Source organism: Coenobita brevimanus, chromosome 58, assembly GCF_032717465.1.
Source record: "Coenobita brevimanus isolate Jiangsu-jjx chromosome 58, ASM3271746v2, whole genome shotgun sequence".
NCBI classification, from domain to species: Eukaryota; Metazoa; Arthropoda; class Malacostraca; order Decapoda; family Coenobitidae; genus Coenobita; species Coenobita brevimanus.
In genome coordinates this window covers 34,957,754-34,982,792 of record NC_137011.1, presented here as the reverse complement: position 1 = coordinate 34,982,792, position 25,039 = coordinate 34,957,754, and the positions used below count along the sequence as shown (strand labels likewise).

General features: G+C 41.5%; 1 protein-coding gene across 1 annotated transcript in view; it reads right to left on the bottom strand.

The window, feature by feature from the left end:
- The window catches only part of LOC145402726 (uncharacterized), a 132,075-nt gene extending 109,004 nt beyond the window's left edge, over positions 1 to 23,071 (bottom strand). Inside the window, exons 1-6 of the mRNA XM_080274692.1 lie at positions 22,822 to 23,071; positions 21,776 to 22,515; positions 21,656 to 21,687; positions 18,275 to 18,526; positions 11,854 to 12,212; positions 7,408 to 7,541 (exon numbers count right to left, since the gene is read on the bottom strand). Coding sequence (XP_080130818.1) covers positions 7,408 to 7,541; positions 11,854 to 12,212; positions 18,275 to 18,526; positions 21,656 to 21,687; positions 21,776 to 22,515; positions 22,822 to 23,071 — 1,767 coding nt within the window. The remainder of the gene's footprint in view (positions 1 to 7,407; positions 7,542 to 11,853; positions 12,213 to 18,274; positions 18,527 to 21,655; positions 21,688 to 21,775; positions 22,516 to 22,821) is intronic.
- Positions 23,072 to 25,039: the final 1,968 nt, after the last annotated feature.

The window sequence follows — 25,039 nt, the reverse complement described above, 5'->3', positions numbered from 1 at the left end:
GGTCATTATCACAATATCATTATCTATGGCCAAACACAATAATCTCGTAACGTTTGGTCGTTTGTCTTTGAGTTAGTTGTTTCACGAGGAGGAGCACTATTCTTCCACTAACGCACTTGCTGACACATAGGCATGTATGGGTTGGTTATATGGTTACCACCCAGCGTTATGAATGGTTTCCTGGCTTACAGGTAGCCATTTGGCTCGTCACATATTGTAAAGCCACCTAGAAAGGAATGAAAGGTAATAAAAAGTGGCAGGAAAGATCCGAGAAATAGGAAGAGAGAGGGCAGACACAGGAAAAACGATAAAGTGAAGGAAGAAGTTGGCAGCACTACATCAGGTGAGTGAAGGATGATTGCCACCACCTACCACCTAAACTTCATCATTAAAATCCCCATTATTTTTACAGTTACCTTCATAATTATCATCATTAAAACTGCCTCAGTGACGCCACAGGCACCATCATCATCATCGTAATCGTCGTCACGATCTTCATCAGTCAATTTCCATCATCATCATCATCATCAGCAGCAGCAGCAGCAGCACTGAAATTCATTTATACCAAGCTAATTATCATTATCATCGTCAGTTATCGCCATCATCCCATCACCAGCCTATACTTCAACCTATTACTTTACAAAAAAATAAATCCAGCCAGGCCTTCCCCTGTAATACAGCCATTACCTTTGCCTTCACATACGTCACAGCACCAAGTCATCCTGCCACATTTGCCTCGACCCTCATAAACCATTATGCAGGCCAGTTAGTGAGGTGCCACGCAGCTGCCTCATTAGCCCATTGCGTAAGTCAGCACGGCCTGGGCTGGGGGTGCGGTTGGGGGAGACGTATGTCAGGAATAATGTTTTGTTGCCTTTGTATTATGTGGGTTGGGGTGGGGTTTGTGTGTGTGTGTGTGTGTGTGTGTGTGTGTGTGTGTGTGTGTGTGTGTGTGTGTGTGCGTGCGTGCGTGTTTGCGTGTGCGTGCGTGCGTGCGTGTTTTTTTTATGCGAGAAAGAAGGAACCAAAGGCTGAGCCCAACAAACGTTCATTCCAAGAAAAAAAAATACAAAAGAGCCAAATTCAAGATCTATTCATTTCGAGATGCCTGGGCACACTGCGTTTGAGTGTGTGTGTGTGTGTGTGTGTGTGTGTGTGTGTGTGTGTGTGTGTGTGTGTGTGCATGCGCGCGTGGTGTAGTTATGTACCCAGCCAGCAAGAAAAAATTACATTTTCGTGCGGACAACAAATAACCGTGTTCTTTAATGGTTACAAGAAACAACTGCAGGAGATATTTGAGCTGCAGGAAGGTAGCAGTTCTCTGCAGCTGTCAGGATATATATATATATATATATATATATATATATATATATATATATATATATATATATATATATATATATATATATATATATATATATATATATATAAATATATATACAGATAATATAAATAAATATAGAGTATAAATATATATATATATATATATATATATATATATATATATATATTGCCAGACGCCTCAATCCCGTTTGGGGTGGCCACAAACAAATAGCCTCCACGTCGTCCTGTCCAACGCCTTTTCTCTGCCCTTCTCCCAACTCGCACCCCCATCTCTCATATACCTCTCCACCCCATCCCTCCATCTCATCCTCAGCCTCCCCCGCCCTCTTCCCCCCTCCACCTCACTCACATACACTCTCTTCGTCAGTCTTTCACCCTCCATCCTCTCCACATGGCCAAACCACCTCAGTGTGTTCCTCATAACACTTCGTATCACATCCACATCCACACCACAACGCTTCTTTATATCCTCATTCGTCAGCCTGTCTCTCCATGTGACTCCACAGGCTCCTCTTAAATAACTCATTTCCACTGCTCTCACTCTTGACTTGTGTCCTTCCAACAATGTCCAAGCTTCACTTCCATACGTTAGAGTTGGTATCACAATACTGTCATGTAGTAACTTTTTCACTTCCACGCTCACTTCCCTGTTTCTTATCACTGCTTTCAAAGAACCAGCAACCTTTCTTCCCTGCTGTACCCTTTCAAGCACTTCACCCTCCAAACCTCCATCCTTACTCATCACACTACCCAAGTACTTAAACGTACTCACATTTTCTAATTCCTCACCATCCAACCTCGTTGTACATTCACTGACTTCACCTCTCTCAAAGACCATCACTTTACTCTTCCCTACATTCACCTTTAGATTCCGTTTCTTACACACTCTCCCAAACTCATCCACCAAGCCTTGCAGCTCCCCTTCGTCTTCACTCAACAACACAATACAAACAATACATACGTTCAGTGATGAATTATGCAAGCCCTGCCTGGGCTCCTAACCTCACCAAAACACACAACACTCTACAGACCATACAGAACAAGGCCCTAAAAATAATCACAGGCTGCACAGCTACTACACCCACAGGTCATCTACATCAAGAAACCAAAGTCCTCAAAGTCCAGGATCACCTAGACAGGAGAGGCACCCATTTTCTTGCTGCAGCCTCCACAAACCCACATCCACTATATTACTTGGCAGCACATCCACCCACACCAAGGAACATCAAAACAACACCCAGCACACGATACCATATATAAATACTGTCATCTCTCCCCCCTCAGACCAGCTTCCAGAAGCATATCCACACTCAGATCACTCGTCGCTCCATTCAGTCACTTAAAAACAACACACAGCTGCATGCACAGCCTCATAACATCCACCCTTCTGAATCCTATCTCCCTCGTGAGAACAGGGTTCACCTGGCCAGGCTGAGATGTGGGCACCATCCAGTCCTCTTAAGCTACCAGAAGAGGCTGGATGACTCCGTCACTGATGCCTGTCCAGGATGCAACAGAGCACTGTACTGCCACCTCTGCGATCCAGACTTTTACATGGTCAAAAGGGGCAGAAAACAAGTCACTATTGATGACCACTGTGCTGGAACGGTCAGGAACTCAGATTGATAGAGACTCTCTCCCATTAGCGGCCTCTTCGGTTGCGTTTATTACATTTCAAGTGGCCAGGTTAAGAGTGGTAGCATGCCAAAATGACAGGGCCAGTCTCCAACTAGGCCAACCCAAGTCCAACCTTCACAGTTTCCAAGAATGCTTCTAAGCTGCACATTAATGAACTACTAAGTAAGCTCTATACCACCAGTTCTCAAGGGTTATACAAACAATAAAGTTTGAGTGGGAGAAAATGTGTATTAACAAGACCAAAAGGTAGAAATCTTCCCCAGCTACTTGCTTTACAGATTAAGCATAAATCAGTTGGCACACTGTTCGAAAAATATATATCTATATGGTCCTAATATCAACTTCACAAAACTTAGCTCCTCTGTCCCAGTCCAATGTGTTTCTTCATAATCGTCCCTCTGAGCACAAATTTCACTGGTCCAGTCCTCTGCCACTCCCGACCTTAACTTCCACACTGGGACCTTGATCTCCAGACTTGAACTTTGACTCACTCACTGGTACTTCAACCTCCACACTTGGACCCGCTAGAAGTTAATATGAATAATGAATAACTATTCTCCCCAATGCAAGTAATCCCTTCACATGATCAGGAAAGTCTCATAATAAAGAAACATGAGTTACAACACTTGGCATCTCAAGTAATAACAGAATAACACATGGCACCACAGACACATAGGTCTGCTCAAAATAATACTTATTGTAGGGATAACATGGAAGAGAAAGTACTATAACAAATACAGTATGCATGAATAACTGTAACTCTAACCATGAAAATCATCACTGCATCAATATCATTGTGCCTCCCGAAGTAACTCCGTGAACATTAACTTACAACATAGCTCTAATAAGTACTGAACTGCAAAGTCATCTCAACATATTATACTTGGCCCACAAAAATCACACATTTCTCTGAGTCTCAGACAGAACTAGCTAGCATTCTCATATTCAGTTACACACTAAATAATAATGTAAAGTACAGTACACAAATGTAAGGGAAATACCTCACTATTCAGCTAAAAAATGTAGGGGAGGTGAGCGGGAACACAGGACTTGCTTCTTCAAAGGCTAATGGCGTCACCGTTAAACTTCCTGAGGAACGACAACACTTCGATTCTACCCGAGTCTGTTTCTTAATTTCGTCACTATTATCACTCGTGGGATATCACTATTCGCGCTTCAACATATCAGACATATCAAATTACTTACAGAATTCTTTGGAGGGGGGGGGAGGATGACACAGCACTGACCATCTGCCACCTATCACGGCCGGTGAGCGAGTGAGACATACCAAAACTACGTGATGCAAAGGGGGAGGGGGGATGACGGCTTACGTTATTTAAAATTTTTAGTATTACAGACTCGTGATAGACTCAGTGTGATGTCTTTCCCCTTACAATCAATTACCCGAAAAAAATGACATTCTCTAGTTACAAAAATTAATCACCAACACCTCTCTCTCTATACTGTTACATCGAAAAACAATAAAAATCATCGTGCTTTACATCACTTTGCGCACACGTACATTATGCTGGATTACGTGACCAAATGCACATGTTCCCATCTCACTCGAGTTTTTATATTATAGATTTAATATTAGTAAATTACAGTAGGAAAAAAAAGTGACTTAGCAACTAGGTAACTTAATCTATGTTCTGGTAACGTCTGCATGGAAACAGCCATGCCCAGGCCACACTCTCTCACTTAACCGAACTTTTAGTCATATAAAATGAACTAGATACAACTCATTATCACTTCCGGGCACTACATCCGCCCACGGTTAGGGAAGACCAAAAGTTCGGGCGACTTGACCTGAACTCCTCGGAAAAACTCAGTACCCATACTTAACCCACACGGTACGTAAGTTCACCTACTTGACCAGTCTCCCTCAATGCTGCTACTGTGGGGCGTTTCACACGCTCCTTGCTCGTGAGGGGAACCCCATGCTACGTGCCTCCAAAACACCAGCCAACGTGTCCTATACTGCGACTGTGGGATATTACATAAGCTCCATGCTCGAGAACAGTTGGCGGCTATCACGTCCACAAAAAAATCCTCTACCACGAGTAAATCTTCTCCTGCTACTCACTATATGCAACTGACGACGTATGCCAGTCGCCAGGCATATTACAAGGAGAATGTCCTGCTACCAGGAGAAACTTTGTGCTTAGTTAAGAGTAACACGAGTCGCTCCACTGCGTTCTGTCCAGAGAGACCGAGCGAAACCTACCTACCTCTCCTAACATGCAAGAGCCCCATAGTTCAACTTCTCCAAGCCCTATAGAGAAACTGGAAACTTCCCCTCTCTCTCTGAGCAATCCTATGCTGCAGTTTGGGTATTACATACACTCAGTGCTCGAGGTTCTCAAAGCAAGTAGGAAACCTCCAGGTGGAGACCTTCAGGTAGAACTGCCCCTCACATGTACAGTTCCCTAACTCTGGGAGAAAAAAAAAAAAATTAAAGTCCTAACTGTGAGATATCTCATTATCCCTAACTAAGCCTAACAATCTAACCTAAAGAAAAAAAGGAATTGAGGTAAGGCAAGAACGACAGTCTATACACCACGGTGTACTCGATTTGACAAACATGCAGCTTCCATGTCTCATCTCTCCAAAAGCTGGACATACCCTAAACAAGTACTGAACCCTATTAATCCAAAATTACAACATCATAGGTACTGGTAGAAAAGATAAATACGCAGGTACAATCCGGAGACACCTGGAAGGGCATACCTGACTCCATGTTCCCAGCCAGTTAAGGCAAGGACAAGACGTGCTCAGAGAGAAAAATGAGTATATACAATATATACACCATACACCCATCATCTACGTGTACTGCAACCTCTCAGGCGGTCTTCGGGATCTTACACTAGGCAGTATCTCCTACTCTTCCTCACTGGTCAAAAACTTGTGATCCACCATACTCAATAAGGTATCTCTTTCAACATATCTTTTGACCTTTTCAGCTGCCCTACTCGAGATGGTGCCATCAAACACATTTTCTAACTCGTATGCTCTACCCTGATCGATAACTCTGACAATCTTGTAAGGACCCTGCCATTTTCTATTTAGCTTTGATGCCGTACCAGGCATGCACTCTTCAACATAGATCCAAACTAATTCACCTGCTTCTAGAGAGTCATTCCTACGTGACTCATTTGCCCTGTTAAGGTATCCTGCTGTCATCCGACGTTGTGTCTCCTTGAGCATCTGTTTGACATCTATTTTTTCTATACAGTCTCCATCAGTATGCAACTGCAAATCTCCTATCTCGCGATTTGGATGACGACCATAAAAAGCAAAGAACGGTGATGTACCTAGGGATGTATGCACTGCTTCGTTCAATGCTTTCTCAGTGTTGCACAGGTGCATGGGCCACGTATTTGGGTGTTCTTGGCTCAAGATTGCCAGTACTGTCTTTAAGGTCCTATATGCTCTCTCAATAACTGAATTTCCTCGGGGATGGTAGGGTAGACAGAATCCTTGCTTAATCCCGGCTCTCCTACAAAAATCTCTAAACTCTGCACTGGTAAATTCTCCTCCATTGTCCATGATAACTACCTGCGGCTTACCATACCTACTGATGTCCTTCTTAAATTCTTCAGCTACGGCTTTGGTGGATTTTGTACGAAGGGGGTAGATACGTAGGTACCTAGAAAAATGGTCTATCACCGTGAGACAATACCTGTGACCACTCCAACTATTATGCAAATCTATGAGATCTATCGCAACTCTGACCATTATCATCAACTGGTGGCAATTCCTTAAAATGGTGCACAATCTTCCCATGACCCTTGAACTGCTGACATGACTTGCATGATTTAACAAAATGTCGCACATCGGTCAGTAGAAACGGCCAATAGAAAAACTGTCTTGCCTTGGCTACCGTCTTGCGTTCTCCTAGGTGTGAAGGGTTATGAACAATTGAACAGGCAACAGCAACTAAAGACTTGGGTACTACCAGGCACAACCTCGACTTTCCCATTTCTTCTCTTTGGACATACAGAATCTCCTCGTTCATTTCGAAAGCGTAAATGGGACGATTACCAGACAACTTCCTGGGTAACTGACCTCCTTCTAAATACTGACTTACAGTACCTGCCTCCACCTTGGGTCTGCTCTCTGGGCTTCCCAGATCTTGTCTACTGTAAGACCCAGCCACCAAAATTCTGCATTAGATTGGGTTATATCTAAGGTCTCCTCAATTGCTCCTACTGGTCTACTCAAAGCATCTGGGACATACTGATTCACACCCTTTTTATACTTTATCACAAAATCGTAGTCTCTCATCTCCAACAAATAACGCGACATACGTGGGCATTTAGTCTTTTTCTTAAAGATGGTGGTTAATGGTCTATGATCAGTAACGATGGAAAAGGGTTTGCACCATAAATAGTGGCTGAAAAATCTACATGCAATCACTACTACCATAGCTTCCTTGTCTGTTACGGAGTATCTTTTTTCTGTCGGGGTAAGTTTCTTTGAAAAGCATCCAATAGGTCTGAAATCTTTCTCGTCCTCCAGCTGCAAAAGAGCTGCGCCAATGTGCGAGTCGCTAGCATCTGTGTGTAACTCAAAAGGTTTAGTTGTATCTGCCTTTACTGGCACTGGAGCTGACATTAACTTTTGTTTAAGAACTAAGAATGCATTCTCACACTCCTCTGACCATTCAAATTTTGCATCCTTCCTAAGCAAATTAGTGAGAGGACTGGCAATGGCAGCAAGGTCAGGAATATGTTTGCGATAAAAGTTACACATGCCCACAAAGCATCTCACTTCCTTGGCCCTCGTTGGTCGTGACATCTGTTCGATGGCTTCCAGATTCTTACTGTCAGGACATACTCCTTTCTCCGACACTACATGTCCCAAGAAATTAATTTCTCGCTTTATGAAAGAGCATTTACTAACATTCAGCTTCATTCCAAACCCAGTTAATCTGTCAAAGGTAATCTTCAGTCGGTCTAGCATCTGATCGAAAGAGTCTGCCCAAATCACAACATCGTCTAGGTAGTTACGGCACCAACCTTCTCTAACTAAAGGGGCTAACACTTGCTGCATTTTCCTCGTGAAAATTGCTGGACTCACAGACAATCCAAAAGGTAAGCGCTTGTATCTGAACAAATTAACTCCATCAGAAAAAGTTGTCAAGTCTCGAGAGCTTTCATCCAACCAAACTTGGAGGTAGGCGTCTTTCATGTCAAGAGTGCAGTAAAACTTTTTCCCAGCACTTTCCTCTACTAATTCATCTAATGGGGTAGGGGGTGGATATCTATCTTGACCTTCTTATTAAGAGCCCGATAATCAATACACATCCTTTTACTACCGACCGGCTTGCTGACTACGACTATGGGGGTTAAATATGCAGCATTCGATTCCTCAATCACATCCTTTTCAATCATCTCGTCAATCATCTCGGAAATTATCTTCCTTGCTTGCTCAGGATGCCGATACAAGGGCATATGCATGGGTTCAGAGTCGATAGTATCAATGTGGGCTTCAGGTACTTTAACCCCTTAACTGCGGGCTTGTTTTGCTTTTTCTTGCGGCTCCCGCGGGCATATTCGCGCTCCGACACTGTCTAAAAATATTTGCCAAAAATCAGTTATTAGTCCTAGAATATTAGAATCACATATGCTTATGGCATATACCTTCAGCTTTCTCCTAGGGTGTTTGTTGAGCCTTCGTCGAGTACCGTAGGACTTGTGGAGACCTCTGAAGTTGGGTAATGAAGTCTCCACTTTACACTTCCCGACAACCCGTAATATGATTACCACAGCATGAATTTATCACTAGAAACACTATTCTATGATTCTCAAATAGTTTGGAATCCATACTCCAAAAAAAAAAGAAAAAAAAACTGTGAAAGCAATGAAAATTACGAGGGCATATGACCTTCCCACTTCCAATCATTCGCCGCTGGTGTTCTGTCATTTATTATTCAAAAAAACACTCACAGTTTATATTTCTATTACTAAATAACACTTATATATATCTACAGTCTTTATCCATAAGTTTCCTTCAGTAATAGTAGTTTATTGTCACCGTAGGGATTCTATTTCTGTTTCAGTAAAATATGTAGCATTCACTTTCTCGTCCTGTATACTAGCACTGAGAGTGAATTTCACTTTCACCTTCACTCTCATAACTCATAGTATTCATACATGCTGGAGTGAAACTTTCACTTTCATTACTCCTAGTTTATATACTCGTATTCTTATAATACTACTCAATTACATTTCTATTTACGTTCTCTATTTTATTTATATTATTTACATTTCTATTTTATTTACACTGTGTTATGCACTGTCACTTGAAGTAACTTATAAAACTATTTTCCACTGTTCACTTATATTTACATTCATTGCTTTCACTTGCTGTTTACACATTATTTACACATTATTTACAATTCCACTTGCACTGTTTTACTCAACAGAACTCTCTTATCAATTGTCAGCCCTTTACCTCTTGCCACACGAGGTTTAGTAGGGGGTAAAGGTCACTGGGCCCTTTGCATGGGGCTAAAAAGCGGCGGAAGTTAGCAGGAGCGAATCCGACGTACTTTCACCTTGAAAGATGACAGTAAACTGACAGTGGGGGGCCGGGGTGGCCTACCTAGGGAGAATGCATTACTGCCAACGTCAGCCTCTTGAGAGCTGCTAATATATAGCTGTGAAATGATTGGCAGGAAATCTAGACAATACATTATAAATTAGGTAGTTCCAGGTGAATGTAAATATCACTTAGGCTTCTCCCTTCCCTCCTTATATATATTTTTAGCACGAGAATAGATTATACGGCATATTTCAAGGGGAAATAAACAGCGAAAATTAGCGAACGAGTGCACATGAGGTGTTGTCAGGTGATAATTAGCCAATTCCAGGTGTATGGCACTCTCACTTACCTTATTTCTTTTTGGTATATATTATTTGGTATAAGAATAGGACATAGGGCTTATTTCAATGGATGAAATCAGAGGAAAATTCCAGAGAAGATTTACTTAGCATAGCACGGCCGGGCAGGCGAGAGGAGAGGGTAATGGAGGGAAGGTAGGGAGGGGAGTCAATAATGGGGAGAAATGGCTAAATTGTCAACAATGGATGGCAGTACAGATGAGATTAGGAGTGCTGACTAGTGTTGGACATTGGCAGTACTGATAGATGATACAAGCTACCACTTGAAAGCCTGGGCGAATTCAAAATAACACAGAATCGCAAAAGTGACGCCCCGCAGTACCGTATGATCCCTTGCTCCCAAGCATCACGAAAGTGACGCCCCGCGGTTAAGGGGTTAAGGGAGCCAATTTCCTTCGGACCAAGAAAGAACAGTACATTATTATCCAATATCAACTCTCTCAACTTGTCCCTCTGTGACTGAGACAAATGTGTCTACTTCAGCTCTCTGCAAATTGACTTAAGCGCGGCACGTCGGTCACTCCCCATCCTGTGCCTGATCCATGTGTGGTAACAATGCATTATCTACCCGAACTACTGGTGCCACAAGGTCACCTCCTGCCTCGCTTACTGGTCACACTAATTCAAGTGAACATCTGTTCTGTTCTTTGGGGCTAAGTGATATTCGACTCGTCAGCAACGTGGTACGTCCCCAACACTTGTCCTGGGTTTAGCTTCACTGGTCCCTTGGTTGCATTGGCAATGGGTAAATAGCATGTCCCGTTCTCACTAACTCTCACGCAACAATTTGGTGTTAATGAAGCTTTACCCCTGACCTTCTGAAATTTACTAACATGTAAGACATCTCCGGGTTTTCTGTCTTTCAACGCAATGGGTACTGACATCAATGTCTGTGCAGGTACCACAGTCCTACAGTTCACCTGTACTAGCTCTCCTTCTGCCTTTCTCGTATGGTTAGTCTGGAACTTTATTCTATTCACTGTCTGGCAAAGCTTATTTCGGACCTTGTACTGCTGACCACCCCAGTGCATCACCTGACCTTCTCCATCCCAAGTGAAAATCGCCCTACCAATTAAGTCCGCACCCATGAGAACTTCGGCTGACAAATAATAGTCTGGGACCACTACAAATCGCTGCACTATGCTTATCTCGGGGGCAATATGCACTACCAACGAAACCTGGCCAACAACAGATAACTTATGGTTGGATACTGAATGCAATGAACATCGGCACTTGCTAATCTTTAATCCTAATCTGTTTGCTGTATCTACAAAAGCTGAAACCTGATACTGTCCCAAAATCAAGTGTATCACTGGAGTGTCTACTTCACCTCGAACTTTTCGGACTTCCTCCACCTCAGTATCTGAAAGGTTCTGACAGCCCTCATTCTGTTCTACATCCTGTACGCTACACACAACATGACTGGCAGCCTGCATTACCTCAGGGGCCTCTAGTCATTCTCTAGGCAATTGGGAGTCTGGATGTAACTGTGAATCCTGCTGCGGGAGGGAATTAGCTGTTGCGGGAGATGTACTTGGCACGCTTCTGTCTGGTTTTCTACTCAAGTTAGGTCTACCAGGGCATCCCTCATGTCCCCTTCTAGAGTTCGCCTTCAAGCAATCAAAACAACTTCCTCGCTCTGGTTTCCTTGGACAGTTCACCCTGTCATGTTTACTGCCAATTGAACACCACCCACAAGGTCACATTGTAGGTCTAGGCTTAAAGGATACCTGATGTATGGGTACTTGAGTCACTGGATGAGCATTGTCACTAACAACTGAAGGTGTGATTCTAGTAGGGGTTGGAATGTAATTATCAACAGGCCTTTGTTCATCCATAATTTCTGCCACTCTACACCACTGCCTATAACTCCTTTCTCTCTCTAATTCTGAAATAAAGGTCTCTTCCATTCCTAGATCTTTAAACAACTCTAGTCGTTCCCTAACTTCCTGTGGTACATTACGTAACACAGCTTTCTTCCACAACTGCTCCACATTGGAAGGGTTAATATGGGGATGTTCTCTACAGATTGCCCTGAAGTTACTCCTGAACACTCTAACAAATCTCTTAGGAGGATCCTCAAAGTTATACTCCACTTGGGCTAGCTCACGGAATGCATCAGCGATCCCTTCAGGACCTCTGACCTCACACTCTAACAATGTCTTAATGTCCCCATAAGTACCACCTGCCTCACATAAGCTTAACTCTCCTAGAACATATGTACGCAACTCTGTGTCCATTCGAATGAGTGCTACCGCCTTCCGCTGTTCTGAGTTAGCAATCACTGACTCCACCTGCATCAAGAAGTGATCCACCAGGGTCCTAGTATGTAGACCATACATTTTGCTCATCCTTAGAATGTCAACATCCTTACACTCTAGTACTACCGAATTTCCCTGATAGCTCTGCATACCTCCTACAGGCAAATTTGACCACTGTGGAGTTGACTGCCTAAATGGATTTCCAGACTTTATGGGGGTAAATTGTGATGGATCGCCAACCTTGGTCGGGGTGGGCCTAACATCTCCTCCAACATTCTACTACGCTCAAAACACTCATCAATTGTGAAGGGTTCCTGTTTCACCTCTACTCCCTCAGGCATTTCAGTTTCAAGGTTGATTAACTTTTCTACAAGGGATTTCATCATGAATTATACAAACGTGAGCAACCCCAGGAGGTGAATGCTCAACTACTAAAATGCCCAACTGCAACTTGAGCAACCCCAGGAGGTGAATGCTCAACTGCAACACCAAGATAGTACACACTACAAATACACATACCTTATAATTCTACACATAATGCTAAGTACATATACCTTTGAGAACTGGGGGATGAGCTGTTACCTTAATTTCAAGTTAAATTACCCTCACATTAATAGGTCATCTCAACGCTGTGCCACCACTTGTACTGTCACCTCTGTGATCCAGACTTTTACATGGTCAAAAGGGGCAGAAAACAAGTCACTATTGATGACCACTGTGTGCTGGAACGGTCAGGAACTCAGATTGATGGAGACTCTCTCCCATTAGCGGCCTCTTCGGTTACATTTATTACATTTCAAGTGGCCAAGTTAAGAGTGGTAGCATGCCAAAATGACGGGGCCAGTCTCCAACTAGGCCAACCCAAGCCCAACCTTTGCAGTTTCCCAGAATGCTTCTAAGTTGCACATTAATGAACTACTAGGTAAGCTCTATACCACCAGTTCTCATGGGTTATACAAACAATAAGGTTCGAGTGGGAGAAAATGTGTATTAACAAGACCAAAAGGTAGAAATCTTCCCCAGCTACTTGCTTTACAGATTAAACATGAATCAGTTGGCACACTGTTCGAAAAATATATATCTATATGGTACTAATATCAACTCCACAAGACTTAGCTCCTCTGTCCCAGTCCAATGTGTTTCTTCATAATCGTCCCTCTGAGCACAAATTTCACTGGTCCAGTCCTCTGCCACTCCCGACCTTAACTTCCACACTGGGACCTTGACTCACGCCCTGGGACCCTGATCTGCAGACTTGAACTTTGACTCACTCACTTCGACCTCCACACTTGGACCCGCTAGAAGTTAATATGAATAATGAATAACTATTCTCCCCAATGCAAGTAATCCCTTCACATGATCAGGAAAGTCTCATAATAAAGAAACATGAGTTACAACACTCGGCATCTCAAGTAATAACAGAATAACACATGGCACCAAAGACACATAGGTCTGCTCAAAATAATACTTATTGAGGGATAACATGGAAGAGAAAGTACTATAACAAATACAGTAAGCATGAATAACTGTAACTCTAACCATGAAAATCATCACTGCATCAATATCATTGTGCCTCCCAAAGTAACTACGTGAACATTAACTTACAACATAGCTTTAATAAGTACTGAACTGCAAAGTCATCTCAACATATTAAATAATAATTCACAGTTCCTGGGCACCTAATACTTGGCCCACAAAAATCACACATTTCTCTGAGACTCAGACAGAACTAGCTAGCATTCTCGTATTCAGTTACACACTAAATAATAATATAAAGTACATTACACAAATATATGGGAAATACCTCACTATTCAGCTAAAAAATGTAGAGGAGGTGAGCGGGAACACAGGACTCGCTTCTTCGAAGGCTAATGGCGTCACCGTTACACTTCCTGAGGAACGACAACACTTTGATTCTACCCGAGGCTGTTTCTTAATTTCGTCACTATTATCACTCGTGGGATATCACTTCGCGCTTCAACATATCAGACTTATCAAATTACTTACAGAATTCCTTGGAGGGGGGGGGGAGGGAGGATGACGACAGCACTGACCATCTGCCACCTATCACGGCCGGTGAGCGAGTGAGACATGCCAAAACTGCGTGATGCAAAGGGGGAGGGGGGGATGACGGCTTACGTTATTTAAAATTTATATTATTACAGACTCGTGATAGACTCGATGTGATGTCTTTCCCCTTACAATCGATTACTCGAAAGAAATGACATTCTCTAGTTACAATAATTACTCACCAACATCTTTCTCTCTATACTCTTACATCGAAAAACAATAAAAATCATCGTGCTTTACATCACTTTGCGCACGCGTACATTATGCTGGATTACGTGACCAAAGGCACATGTTCCCATCTCACTTGAGTTTTTATATTATAGATTTAATACTAGTAAATTACAGTAGGAAAAAAAAGTGACTTAGCAACTAGGTAACTTAATCTATGTTCTGGTAACGTCTGCATGGAAACAGCCATGCCCAGGCCACACTCTCTCACTTACCCGAACTTTTGGTCATATAAAAAGAACTAGATACAACTCATTATCACTTCCGGGCACTACAGCACCCCATACTATTAAGCACATTATGGAAGACTGCATTACACACAATCACCTACGTCAACAACACAACATACACTCTTTGAGAGCTCTGTGGGAAAGCCCGGTCTCAGCCATGGCCTTCCTAAGGGACTTGGGGCTGTTCAGCCAGCCTGCCTAGGGAACAACTACTACTACTACTACTACTACTACTACTACTCCTTCTTCTCTTGTGGAAAGTATGAACAATATAGAGTAAATGGGAAATTGTTGAATGTCATGAAGAGTATGCATGAGGGTGCTAAGGCTGCAGTGTGTGTGGATAGCGAAGTGATTGAAGTTTCCTATTTGAAGGTTGAATTGAAACAGGGATGTGTTGCATTCCCATGGTTGTTCAATCTGTACAGTACATGGATGGGATTATAAAAGAGATACAAGGTAGGGCAATGGATTTTGGAGCAACCCAAATGAGAAGAGACCAGTGTGTGGAAACTCCCTGTACTGTTGTTTGCAGATGAAACTGTATTGTTGAGTGAAGACGAAGGGGAACTGCAAGGCTTCGTGAATGACTTTGGGAAAGTGTGTAAGAAACAAAATCTAAAGGTGAATGGAGGGAAGAGTAAAGTTATGGTCTTTGAGAGAGATGAAGTCACTGAATGTATAGTGAGGCTGGATGAGGAGGAAATGGAATATTTGAGTGCATTTAAGTACATTGGTAATGTGATGAGTAAGGTTGGAAGTTTAGAGGGTGAAGTGCTTGAAAGGGTAAAACAGGGAAGAAAGGTTGCTGGTTATTTGAAAGCAGTGATAAGGAACAGAGAAGTGAGCATTTAAAAAGAAAAAAAAAAAAAAAAAAAAAAAACTGAATGACAGTACTGTGATACCAACTCTAATGTATGAAAGTGAAGCTTGAAGTTTGTTGGAATGACACAAGTCAAGAGTGAGAGAAGTGGAAATGAGTTATTTGAGTGAAGCATGTGGAGTTATGTGGAGAGACATGATGACAAATGAGGAAGTGAAGGAGCATTGTGGCGTGGATGTGATAGAAAACATCAGAATAAATACACCGAGGTGGTTTGACCATGTGGAGAGGATGGAGAGTGAGAGACTAATGAGGAAAGTGTATGCAAGTGAGGTGGAGGGGGGATAGGGAGGGGTAGGCCGAGGATGAAATGAAAGGATGGACTGTACATAAGGTAGGGGAGTGTGAGCTGGGACCAAGGCAGTGAAATGGCATTGGACAGGGTGACATGAAGGTGATTTGTTTGTGGCCACCCCTGAGGGGATTGAGGAGTCTGGCAATAGACAGATTAATAGAAGTGTGTGGTAATCATATGGGCAATTGTGTTCTTAGTATAATAGGAAAAGTGTATGGTAGGATACTTATTGACAGAGTTAGAGAAAGAACAGAGGAATTAGTTGGAGAAGAACAGTGAGGCTTCAGGAAGGGAAGAGGTTGTGTAGATCAGGTATTCATTCTTAGATCTTCAGTGGAAAAGTTTCTAGAGAAGGGAAAGAAGTTGTATGCGGCTTTCATGGATTTGGAGAAAGCATATGACAGGGTGGATAGACAAGGATTGTGGAAAGTATTAAGAATATATGGAGTAGATGGGAAGTTGTTGAATGCTGGGAAGAGTATGTATGATGGTGCTAAGGCTGCAGTGCATGTGGATGGTGAACTAAGTTAATTTTTCTCTTTGAAGGTTGGGTTGAAACAGGGATGTGTCATGTCTCCATGGTTGTTCAATCTGTACATGGATGGGGTAATAAAAGAGGTACAAGGTAGGGTAGTGGATGTTGGAGTGGCCCTGGTGAGAGAGGATAGTGTTTGGAAACTCCCTGTACTGTTGTTTGCAGATGATACTGTGTTGTTGAGTGAAGACGAAGGGGAGCTGCAAGGCTTGGTGGATGAGTTTAGGAGAGTGTGTAAGAAACGGAATCTAAAGGTGAATGTAGGGAAGAGTAAAGTGATGGTCTTTGAGAGAGGTGAAGTCAGTGAATGTACAGCGAGGTTGGATGGTGAGGAATTGGAAAATGTGAGTACGTATAAGTACTTGGGTAGTGTGATGAGTAAGGATGGAGGTTTGGAGGATGAAGTGCTTGAAAGGGTACAGCAGGGAAGAAAGGTTGCTGGTTCCTTGAAAGCAGTGATAAGAAACAGGGAAGTGAGCATGGAAGTGAAAAAGTTACTACATGACAGTTTTGTGATACCAACTCCAACATATGGAAGTGAAGCTTGGATGTTGTTGGAAGGACACAAGTCAAGAGTGAGAGCAGTGGAAATGAGTTATTTAAGAGGAGCCTGTGGAGTCACATGGAGAGACAGGCTGACGAATGAGGATATAAAGGAGCGTTGTGGTGTGGATGTAGATGTGATAGGAAGCGTTATGAGGAACACACTGAGGTGGTTTGGCCACGTGGAGAGGATGGAAGGTGAAAGACTGACGAAGAGAATGTATGTGAGTGAGGCAGAGGAGGGAAGAAGGAGGGGGAGGCCGAGGATGAGATGGAGGGATGGGGTGGAGAGGTATATGAGAGAGGGGGGTGTGAGTTGGGAGCAGGGCAGTGAAATGGCGGGGGACAGGGTGACGTGGAAGTGATTTGTTTGTGGCCACCCCAAACGGGATTGAGGCATCTGGCAATAGATACATAGATAGATAGATGTCACCACTGCTGTTTTTCTTTGCATGTTGCCTGCTATGTTACTGTTGCACTCCTCCTTAACATCACCATCTACTTGCATGTCATTTAGGCACAATGTTTTTTAACATCACTGCTGTTATCTATTTACAAACAACAGAGGAATACACCAATTATACTGAGGGAGTGTAAACCAAGTAAAAAAAAACACAAACATCATTTTTGCCCAGGAAAGGTATTGCAGGAGAGGAGGGTATAGAGGGTGGCAAGGCATTACATGAGAGGAGGGGAGCTAGGTTGGCGCCATGTTTCCATATGATAGGTCTCCACTCGTGACAATGAACTGGGCGGGGGGGGTGGGACTGCTGATGTGGTTTGGCTTGGCTGGGGTGATGGTGGTGCATCAGAGGTATGCAGGTAATGAATTAAATGAAGTGTGACTGCTCCTGCTGTCCTATAAGCACTCAGCTGACTTTAATGAGACATAAGAGGTCACCTGACACCATATTTACTGGTGCTCTCTTCAAACCACGATTTAGCAAGTTTTGTATTAAATCTTGTGAACCAAAGGGGCTTCAACCCCTGGATCATCACGTGATGTGCTGTGACCCGTGGGATAAATGTTTATGAATTAAACAATGTTGGCTGAGATTGTATTTCCTAGTAAACAGTTTACTACAATCATCACAATTGAAATTCTTCACTTCCGAATGAATTAGTAGGTGTCTGGTGAGATGTCTTTCCTGCCCAATTTACTACATTCATTACACTTGTAATCTGATTGAATTAGTAGGTGTATGGTGAATTTTTTTTTCTGTCCAAACAGTTTGCCATTTTCATCACACTTGAATTTCTTTAGGCTACTCGTGAATGAATTAACAGGTGTTTGGAGAGATTACTTTTCTGACTAAATAGTTTACTGCATTCATCACACTTGAAGTTCTTCACTCCTGAATGAATTAGCAGATGACTGGCCAGGTGCTGTTTCTGGCGAAACAGTTTACCGCATTCATCACACTTGAAATTTTTCACTCCTGAATGAATTAATAGGTGCTTGGTGAGATCATGCTTCCGACCAAACAGTTTACCACACACATTACATTTAAAATGCTTCACTCCTGAATGAATTAATAGGTGCTGGGTGAGAGAACTTTTTCTGCCAAACAGTTTACTACATTCATCACACCTGAAATTTTTCACTTCTGAATGAATTAACCCCTTAAGCGCAGGGCGTCACTTTCGTGACGTTTGGGAGCAAGTGATCATACCGCGGGGTGACACTTTTGTGATTCTGTTTTATTTTGAATTCGCCCAGGCTTTCAAGTGGTGGCTTGTATCATCTATCAGTACTGCCAATGTCCAACACTAGTCAGCACTCCTAATCTCATCTGTACTCCCATCCATTGTTGACAATTTAGCCATTTCTCCCCATTCTTGACTCCCCTCCCTACCTCCCCTCCATTACCCTATCCTCTCGCCTGCCCGGGCGTGCTACGGTAAGTAAATCTTCCCTGGAATTTTTCACTGATTTCATCCATTGAAATAAACCCTATGCCCTATTCTTATACCAAATAATATATACAAGAAAGAAATAAGGTAAGTGAGAGTGCCCTACACCTAGAATTGGCTAATTATCACCTGACAACACCTCACGTGCACTCGTTTGCTAATTTTTGCTATTTATTTCCCCTTGAAATATGCCGTATAATATATTTTCGTAATAAAAATATATATAAGGAAGGGAGAAGCCTAAGTGATATTTACATTCACCTGGAACTACCTAATTATTGCAGGCCACCACACTGTATTCTACGCTAAGTAAATCATCCCTGGAATTTTCCACTGATTTCATCCATTGAAATAAGCCCTATGCCCTATTCTTATACCAAATAATATATACAAAAAAGAAATAAGGTAAGTAATAGTGCCATACACCTGGAATTTGCTAATTATCACCTGACAACACCTCACGTGCACTCGTTCGCTAATTTTCGCTGTTTATTTCCCCTTGAAATATGCCATATAATCTATTTTCGTAATAAATATACATGTAAGGAGGGAAGGGAAAAGCCTAAGTGATATTTACATTCACCTGGAACTACCTAATTTATTATGTATTGTCTTGGTTTCCTGCCAATCATTTCATTGCTATATATTAGCAGGTCTCACAGGGCTGAAGTTGGTAGTATTGCACTCACCCAAGCCAGGCAGCAGGAGGCCACTACTATCAGTTCACTGTCGTCTTTGAAGGTGAAGGTACGTCTGATTAGCTCCTGCTAACTTCCACCGCTTTTGAGCCCCATGTAAAGGGCCTAGTGACCTTTACCCCCTACTAAACCTCGTGTGGAAAGAGGTAAAGGGCTGACAATTGATAGAGAGTGACTACAATCTTTTTATCGAGTAAAACAGTGCAAGTGGAATTGTAAACAATGTATAAATAATGTGTAAACAGCAAGTGAAAGCAATGAATGTAAATATAAGTGAACAGTGGAAAATAGTTTTATAAGTTACTTCAAGTGACAGTGCATAACACAGTGTAAATAAAACAGAAATGTAAATAATGTAAATAAAATAGAGAACGTAAATAGAAATGTAAATGAGTAGTAGTATAAGAATATGAGTATATATACTAGGAGTAATGAAACTGAAAGTTTCACTCTAGCATGTATGAATATTATGAGTTATGAGAGTGAAGGTGAAAGTGACATTCACTCTCAATGCTAGTATACAGGACGAGAAAGTGAATGCTACGTATTTCACTGAAAGAAATTGAATCCATACAGTGACAATAAACTACTATTACTGAAGGAAACTTTTGGATAAAGACTGTAGATATATATATAAGTGTTATATAGTAACAGAAATATAAACTGTGAGTGTTTTTATGAATAATACACAACACTAGCGGGGAAAGATCGGAAGTGGGATGGTCATACGCCCTCGTAATTTTCATTGCTTTCACAGTGTGTTTTTTTTTTGGAGTATGGATTCCAAACTATTTGAGAATCATAGAATAGTGTTTCTAGTGATAATATCAGGCTGTGGTACTCATATTACGAGTTGTTGGGAAGTGTAAAATGGAGACTTCGTTACCCAACTTCAGAGGTCTCCACAAGTCCTATGGTACTTGACGAAGGCTCAACAAACACCCAAGGAGAAAGCTGAAGGTATGTGCCATAAGTATATTTGATTTTAATATTCTAGGACTAATAACTGATTTTTGGCAAATACAGTAATCACTCCAATATCCGGATCAATAGAGCCATCGGTAGGTTCGGATATTGGTTTTGTCCGGATATTGGGCCCCAGCTTATGGACTTGTACTTACGGACCCTAACACAGAGAAACACCTATACAACTCCCTCCGGACATGCATAGCACCTATTTAACACCCAAATCACACCAATAAGGCACATAAATGACTGAAATAAATGCAATAGACACATAAAATGTGGGTTTAGAAGTATGTTCATACATTAATAAACATTCTGGTACTTATGGACTCTAACCGAACCTAACCGAACTCTGAAAAACACATTCCTACTGCACATGCATGAGGTAAGTTTAGTATGGAAAGAAGTACAGTATGACACTTTCTGGTAAGTATAGTATGGGAAAAAATACAATATGAAACATTCTGGTAAATATAGTATGGAAATAGTACAACATGAAACATTTTGGCTACTTACAGCAAGTCCCTGGCCACCTCGATGAATAACCGCCTCCTCTCGGACTCTGACAGTAAGAACGATTTCCTGAAGCACTTGCACTACACTCTTCCTGAAGTCTTGCACTGAACTTAGTCACTAACACACAGAAGTCCGTTCTTTTCACAGTGTTCACTTTAGTCCAAATAATGTTCCATTAAATTTAAGTGTTGCACATTAACTTTTCCCAAGCCATGGCGAAGAGCGTAGGTCTTGTCGCGGTGAGAGACAGGCGGGAAGTGGGGAGGATGCAGCGGCGCTTTATCGGACGTCGGAGGAATGACGAACCAAAACAATGCTCTCACGCGGCGCGCGCGGCAAGTTCAAATTACGGACGGCAAAAAATCGATTTTTTTTCCAATTTTTTTGGATTTTCGGACCATTTTGGGAATGTTTGATCCCAGGACGATAAGGTTCGGTTAGTGGGGATGTTCGGTTATTGGGCGTCCGGATATTAGAGGGATTACTGTACTTTTCGAGAGTCTATCGGAGCGCGAATATGCCCGCGGGAGCCGCAAGTCAAAGCAAAACAAGCCCGCGGTTTAAGGGTTAATAGGTGTTCAGCCAGACATTGTTTCTTGCCAAACAGTTTACCACATTCATCACACCTGAAATTCTTCACTCCTGAATGAATTAGTAGGTGTTTGGTGAGATCTCTTTTTTGCTCAAACTGGTTACCACATTCATCACACTTAAAATTCTTTAGGCCTACTTCTGCATGACTTAATGTGTTTGGTGAGATAATTTTTCAGACCAAACAGTTTACCACAGTCATCACACTTGAAATTCTTTACTCCTGAATGAATTAGTAGGTGTTTGGTGAGAGTACTTTTGTGACGAAATAGTTTACCACATTCATCACACTTGAAATTCTTCACTCCTGAATGAATTAACAGATGATCAGCTAGGTGATGTTTGTACCCAAACAGTTTACCACATTCATCACACTTGAAAATTTTCACTCCTGAATGAATTAATAGGTGTTCAGCCAGACACTGTTTCTTGCTAAACAGTTTACCACATTCATCACACCTGAAATTCTTCACTCCTGAATGAATTAGTAGGTGTTTGGTGAGAGTACTTTTGTGACGAAATAGTTTACCACATTCATCACACTTGAAATTCTTCACTCCTGAATGAATTAACAGATGAACGGCTAGATGATGTTTGTACCCAAACAGTTTACCACATTCATCACATTTGAAATTTTTCATTCCTGAATGAATTAATTGGTGTTCAGCCAGATATTGTTTCTTGCCAAACAGTTTACCACATTCATCACACCTGAAATTCTTCACTCCTGAATGAATTAGTAGGTGTTTGGTGAGAGTACTTTTGTGACGAAATAGTTTACCACATTCATCACACTTGAAATTCTTCACTCCTGAATGAATTAACAGATGACTGGCTAGATGATGTTTGTACCCAAACAGTTTACCACACTCATCACACTTGAAATTTTTCACTCCTGAATGAATGAATAGGTGTGTGGTGAGAGTCCTTTTGTGACCAAACAGTTTACCACACACATCACATTTGAAATTCATCACTTCTGAATGATTTAATAGGTGCTGGGTGAGAGTACTTTTCAGACCAAACAGTTTACCACACACATCACATTTGAAATTCTTCACGCCAGAATGAGTTAATAGGTGTTTGGTGAGAGCACTTTTCCAATGAAATGGTGTACCACACACATAACACTTGAAATTCTTCACTCCTGAATGAACTACTGCATTTTGGATAAGCTTGTTCTCAAAAGGAAATGTTTTACCACACTCTAAACATTTGAACTGGTTAACTTCAGGCGAGAGGGTCACTTTGTCCTGATTAATCTCATTCTCATTGAGGAACACATCTTCACCCACCTCACACTTTATAATCTCATTCTCAATGAGGAACACATCTTCACCCACCTCACACTTTAAATCTGGTTCTTTCCTTACTGGCTCCATTATTTTATCATTCACCGCACACTCTACATTATGTTCTTCCTTTACCACCTCCACTATTTTATCACTCATCTCACACTCTGTCTTTACATTTGGTTCTTCCTTTACCCCCTCCATTATTTTATCACTTACTTCACACTCTGTCGTTACATTTGGTTCTTCCTTTACCACCACCATTATTTTATCACTTACCTCACACTCTGCATTTGGTTCTACCTTTACCACCTCCATTTTATCATTCCTTCCACCTCTCTCAATTTCAAGCATACTTCAACAATTCTATCTTAGTGTTAATCTTGCTGTCTATCACCAATAGCTTACCTTTATTGTACCAGTTCTCAGTTGTATGATGCTCCCATTACAACTGAACAATGTCAAAAATTCATCACTATTACTGGATAATAATTGCAATTACATAAAAATGATAAAAACTTCAACACAGACTTCCTTTAAATATACACTCGATTAATAACACATTCGAATGCTTCTGAAATGTAACTTTAAATATATAGTCCGTCACTGCTGGGTCAGGCTGTCATATCAGACTGAAATTACTGCCATCTTCCTTATTTCAATAGCTGTTACCTATTGCCTGAGCTGCAACAGGTATTGCAAAGGATACAGCAGCAGGTAAATTATCCAAGATCAGCTCATATGTGTGTGTGTGTGTGGGGGGGGGGATTCTTCCAAAGGACATTACATGGAATATAACCCCCAAGTTGTTGACCAAGGTACCTCTTGCTGAATGTGTTGACACAGCATAAGATGTGGCCACAGTCCTGTTTGATACTTATCACCTATTACTCAGGCAGCACCCTGATGACAACATTGTTTATGACTGCTTTACTGCTCTGACTTCAGCTGTGAACCTGCAACAACAGCTGCCATTAGACCAGCATCTCAATGAAGTTAATGACACTGTCCAGTGAACCCTAATGTTGCATGGAGCTCATTTATGCTTTGTGACAAAAAAATGTATATTCAGATTCTTTTTTTATGGTTATTCAACAGGCACAGCAATAAAAGACATAGGGAAATGCATATAAAAATAGCAAAAGAAATACAGTGAAAATTCCATTATTCCACATCTATGGAACTGGGCCAATGCTGAGAAATTGGATTTGCTGAATAATCGAAAAACCTACCCACTAAGTACCTCATGTGTATTTGTGAACACTGTCATTACCACTTATGGTATTAAAAATGTATTTAGAGAGAGTACTTTTTACTGTATGATACTATACAATACTGTAATCAATACAGTACTATACCTGAATCTGAAATATATATAAATTAGTGAACATATATAAGTGTAATGACTCAGTAAACCTACAAGTCACAGATAACACTTCTTGGAAGGCTGAAATGATACGGAATATTACCTACCCGCTCAGTACATCATTTCTATTGGTGACCACTGTCATCACAACTTATTACGACTGTTTTTGGAGTGAGTACTATGTACAGTAATCTCTCCAAACGAAATAAAAGTCGAAAAATACATCAACAAGAGGAATAAGAATTGGTAAGGTCTTTCAGATGAAAGTTAAATGTACATTTAGTGCTCATTCTTTTGTTCATTTTCATGTTTATATGCGAGAGTATTGATGCAAACAGCAATGTATTCCATTAACGCCTGAATAACCCCCAGCGTTGAACAACCTTTTACGGTACCAGTGTCAGTGACGTCGTGTTAGTGTGAGCTAAAAAAAACTGTTAACAATAATGGGAAGGGAACAGAGGTCAACAGCATGTTTTCACAACTCTATGCTACCATTCTAAGCAGTCAGGCAGTCGCTTAATCTCAGATGTTTTCGCCTATATGGTAAATGCACCGTAACTTTATGAATTCTTCTGTGAATCATAGCATGGGCTTAGGAAGCTAAAAATCACATTGCTAGGTGTGCCAGACGATTCTCTTCACGTCTTTAAGAAAATTAAATGGAAGAAATTTCATTCATCTTTGAGTACGTAAAGTAAATTTCTTCCATTCTAATGAAATCAGTAATTTATTTGTCTTAAAAATGTGAAGAGAATCGT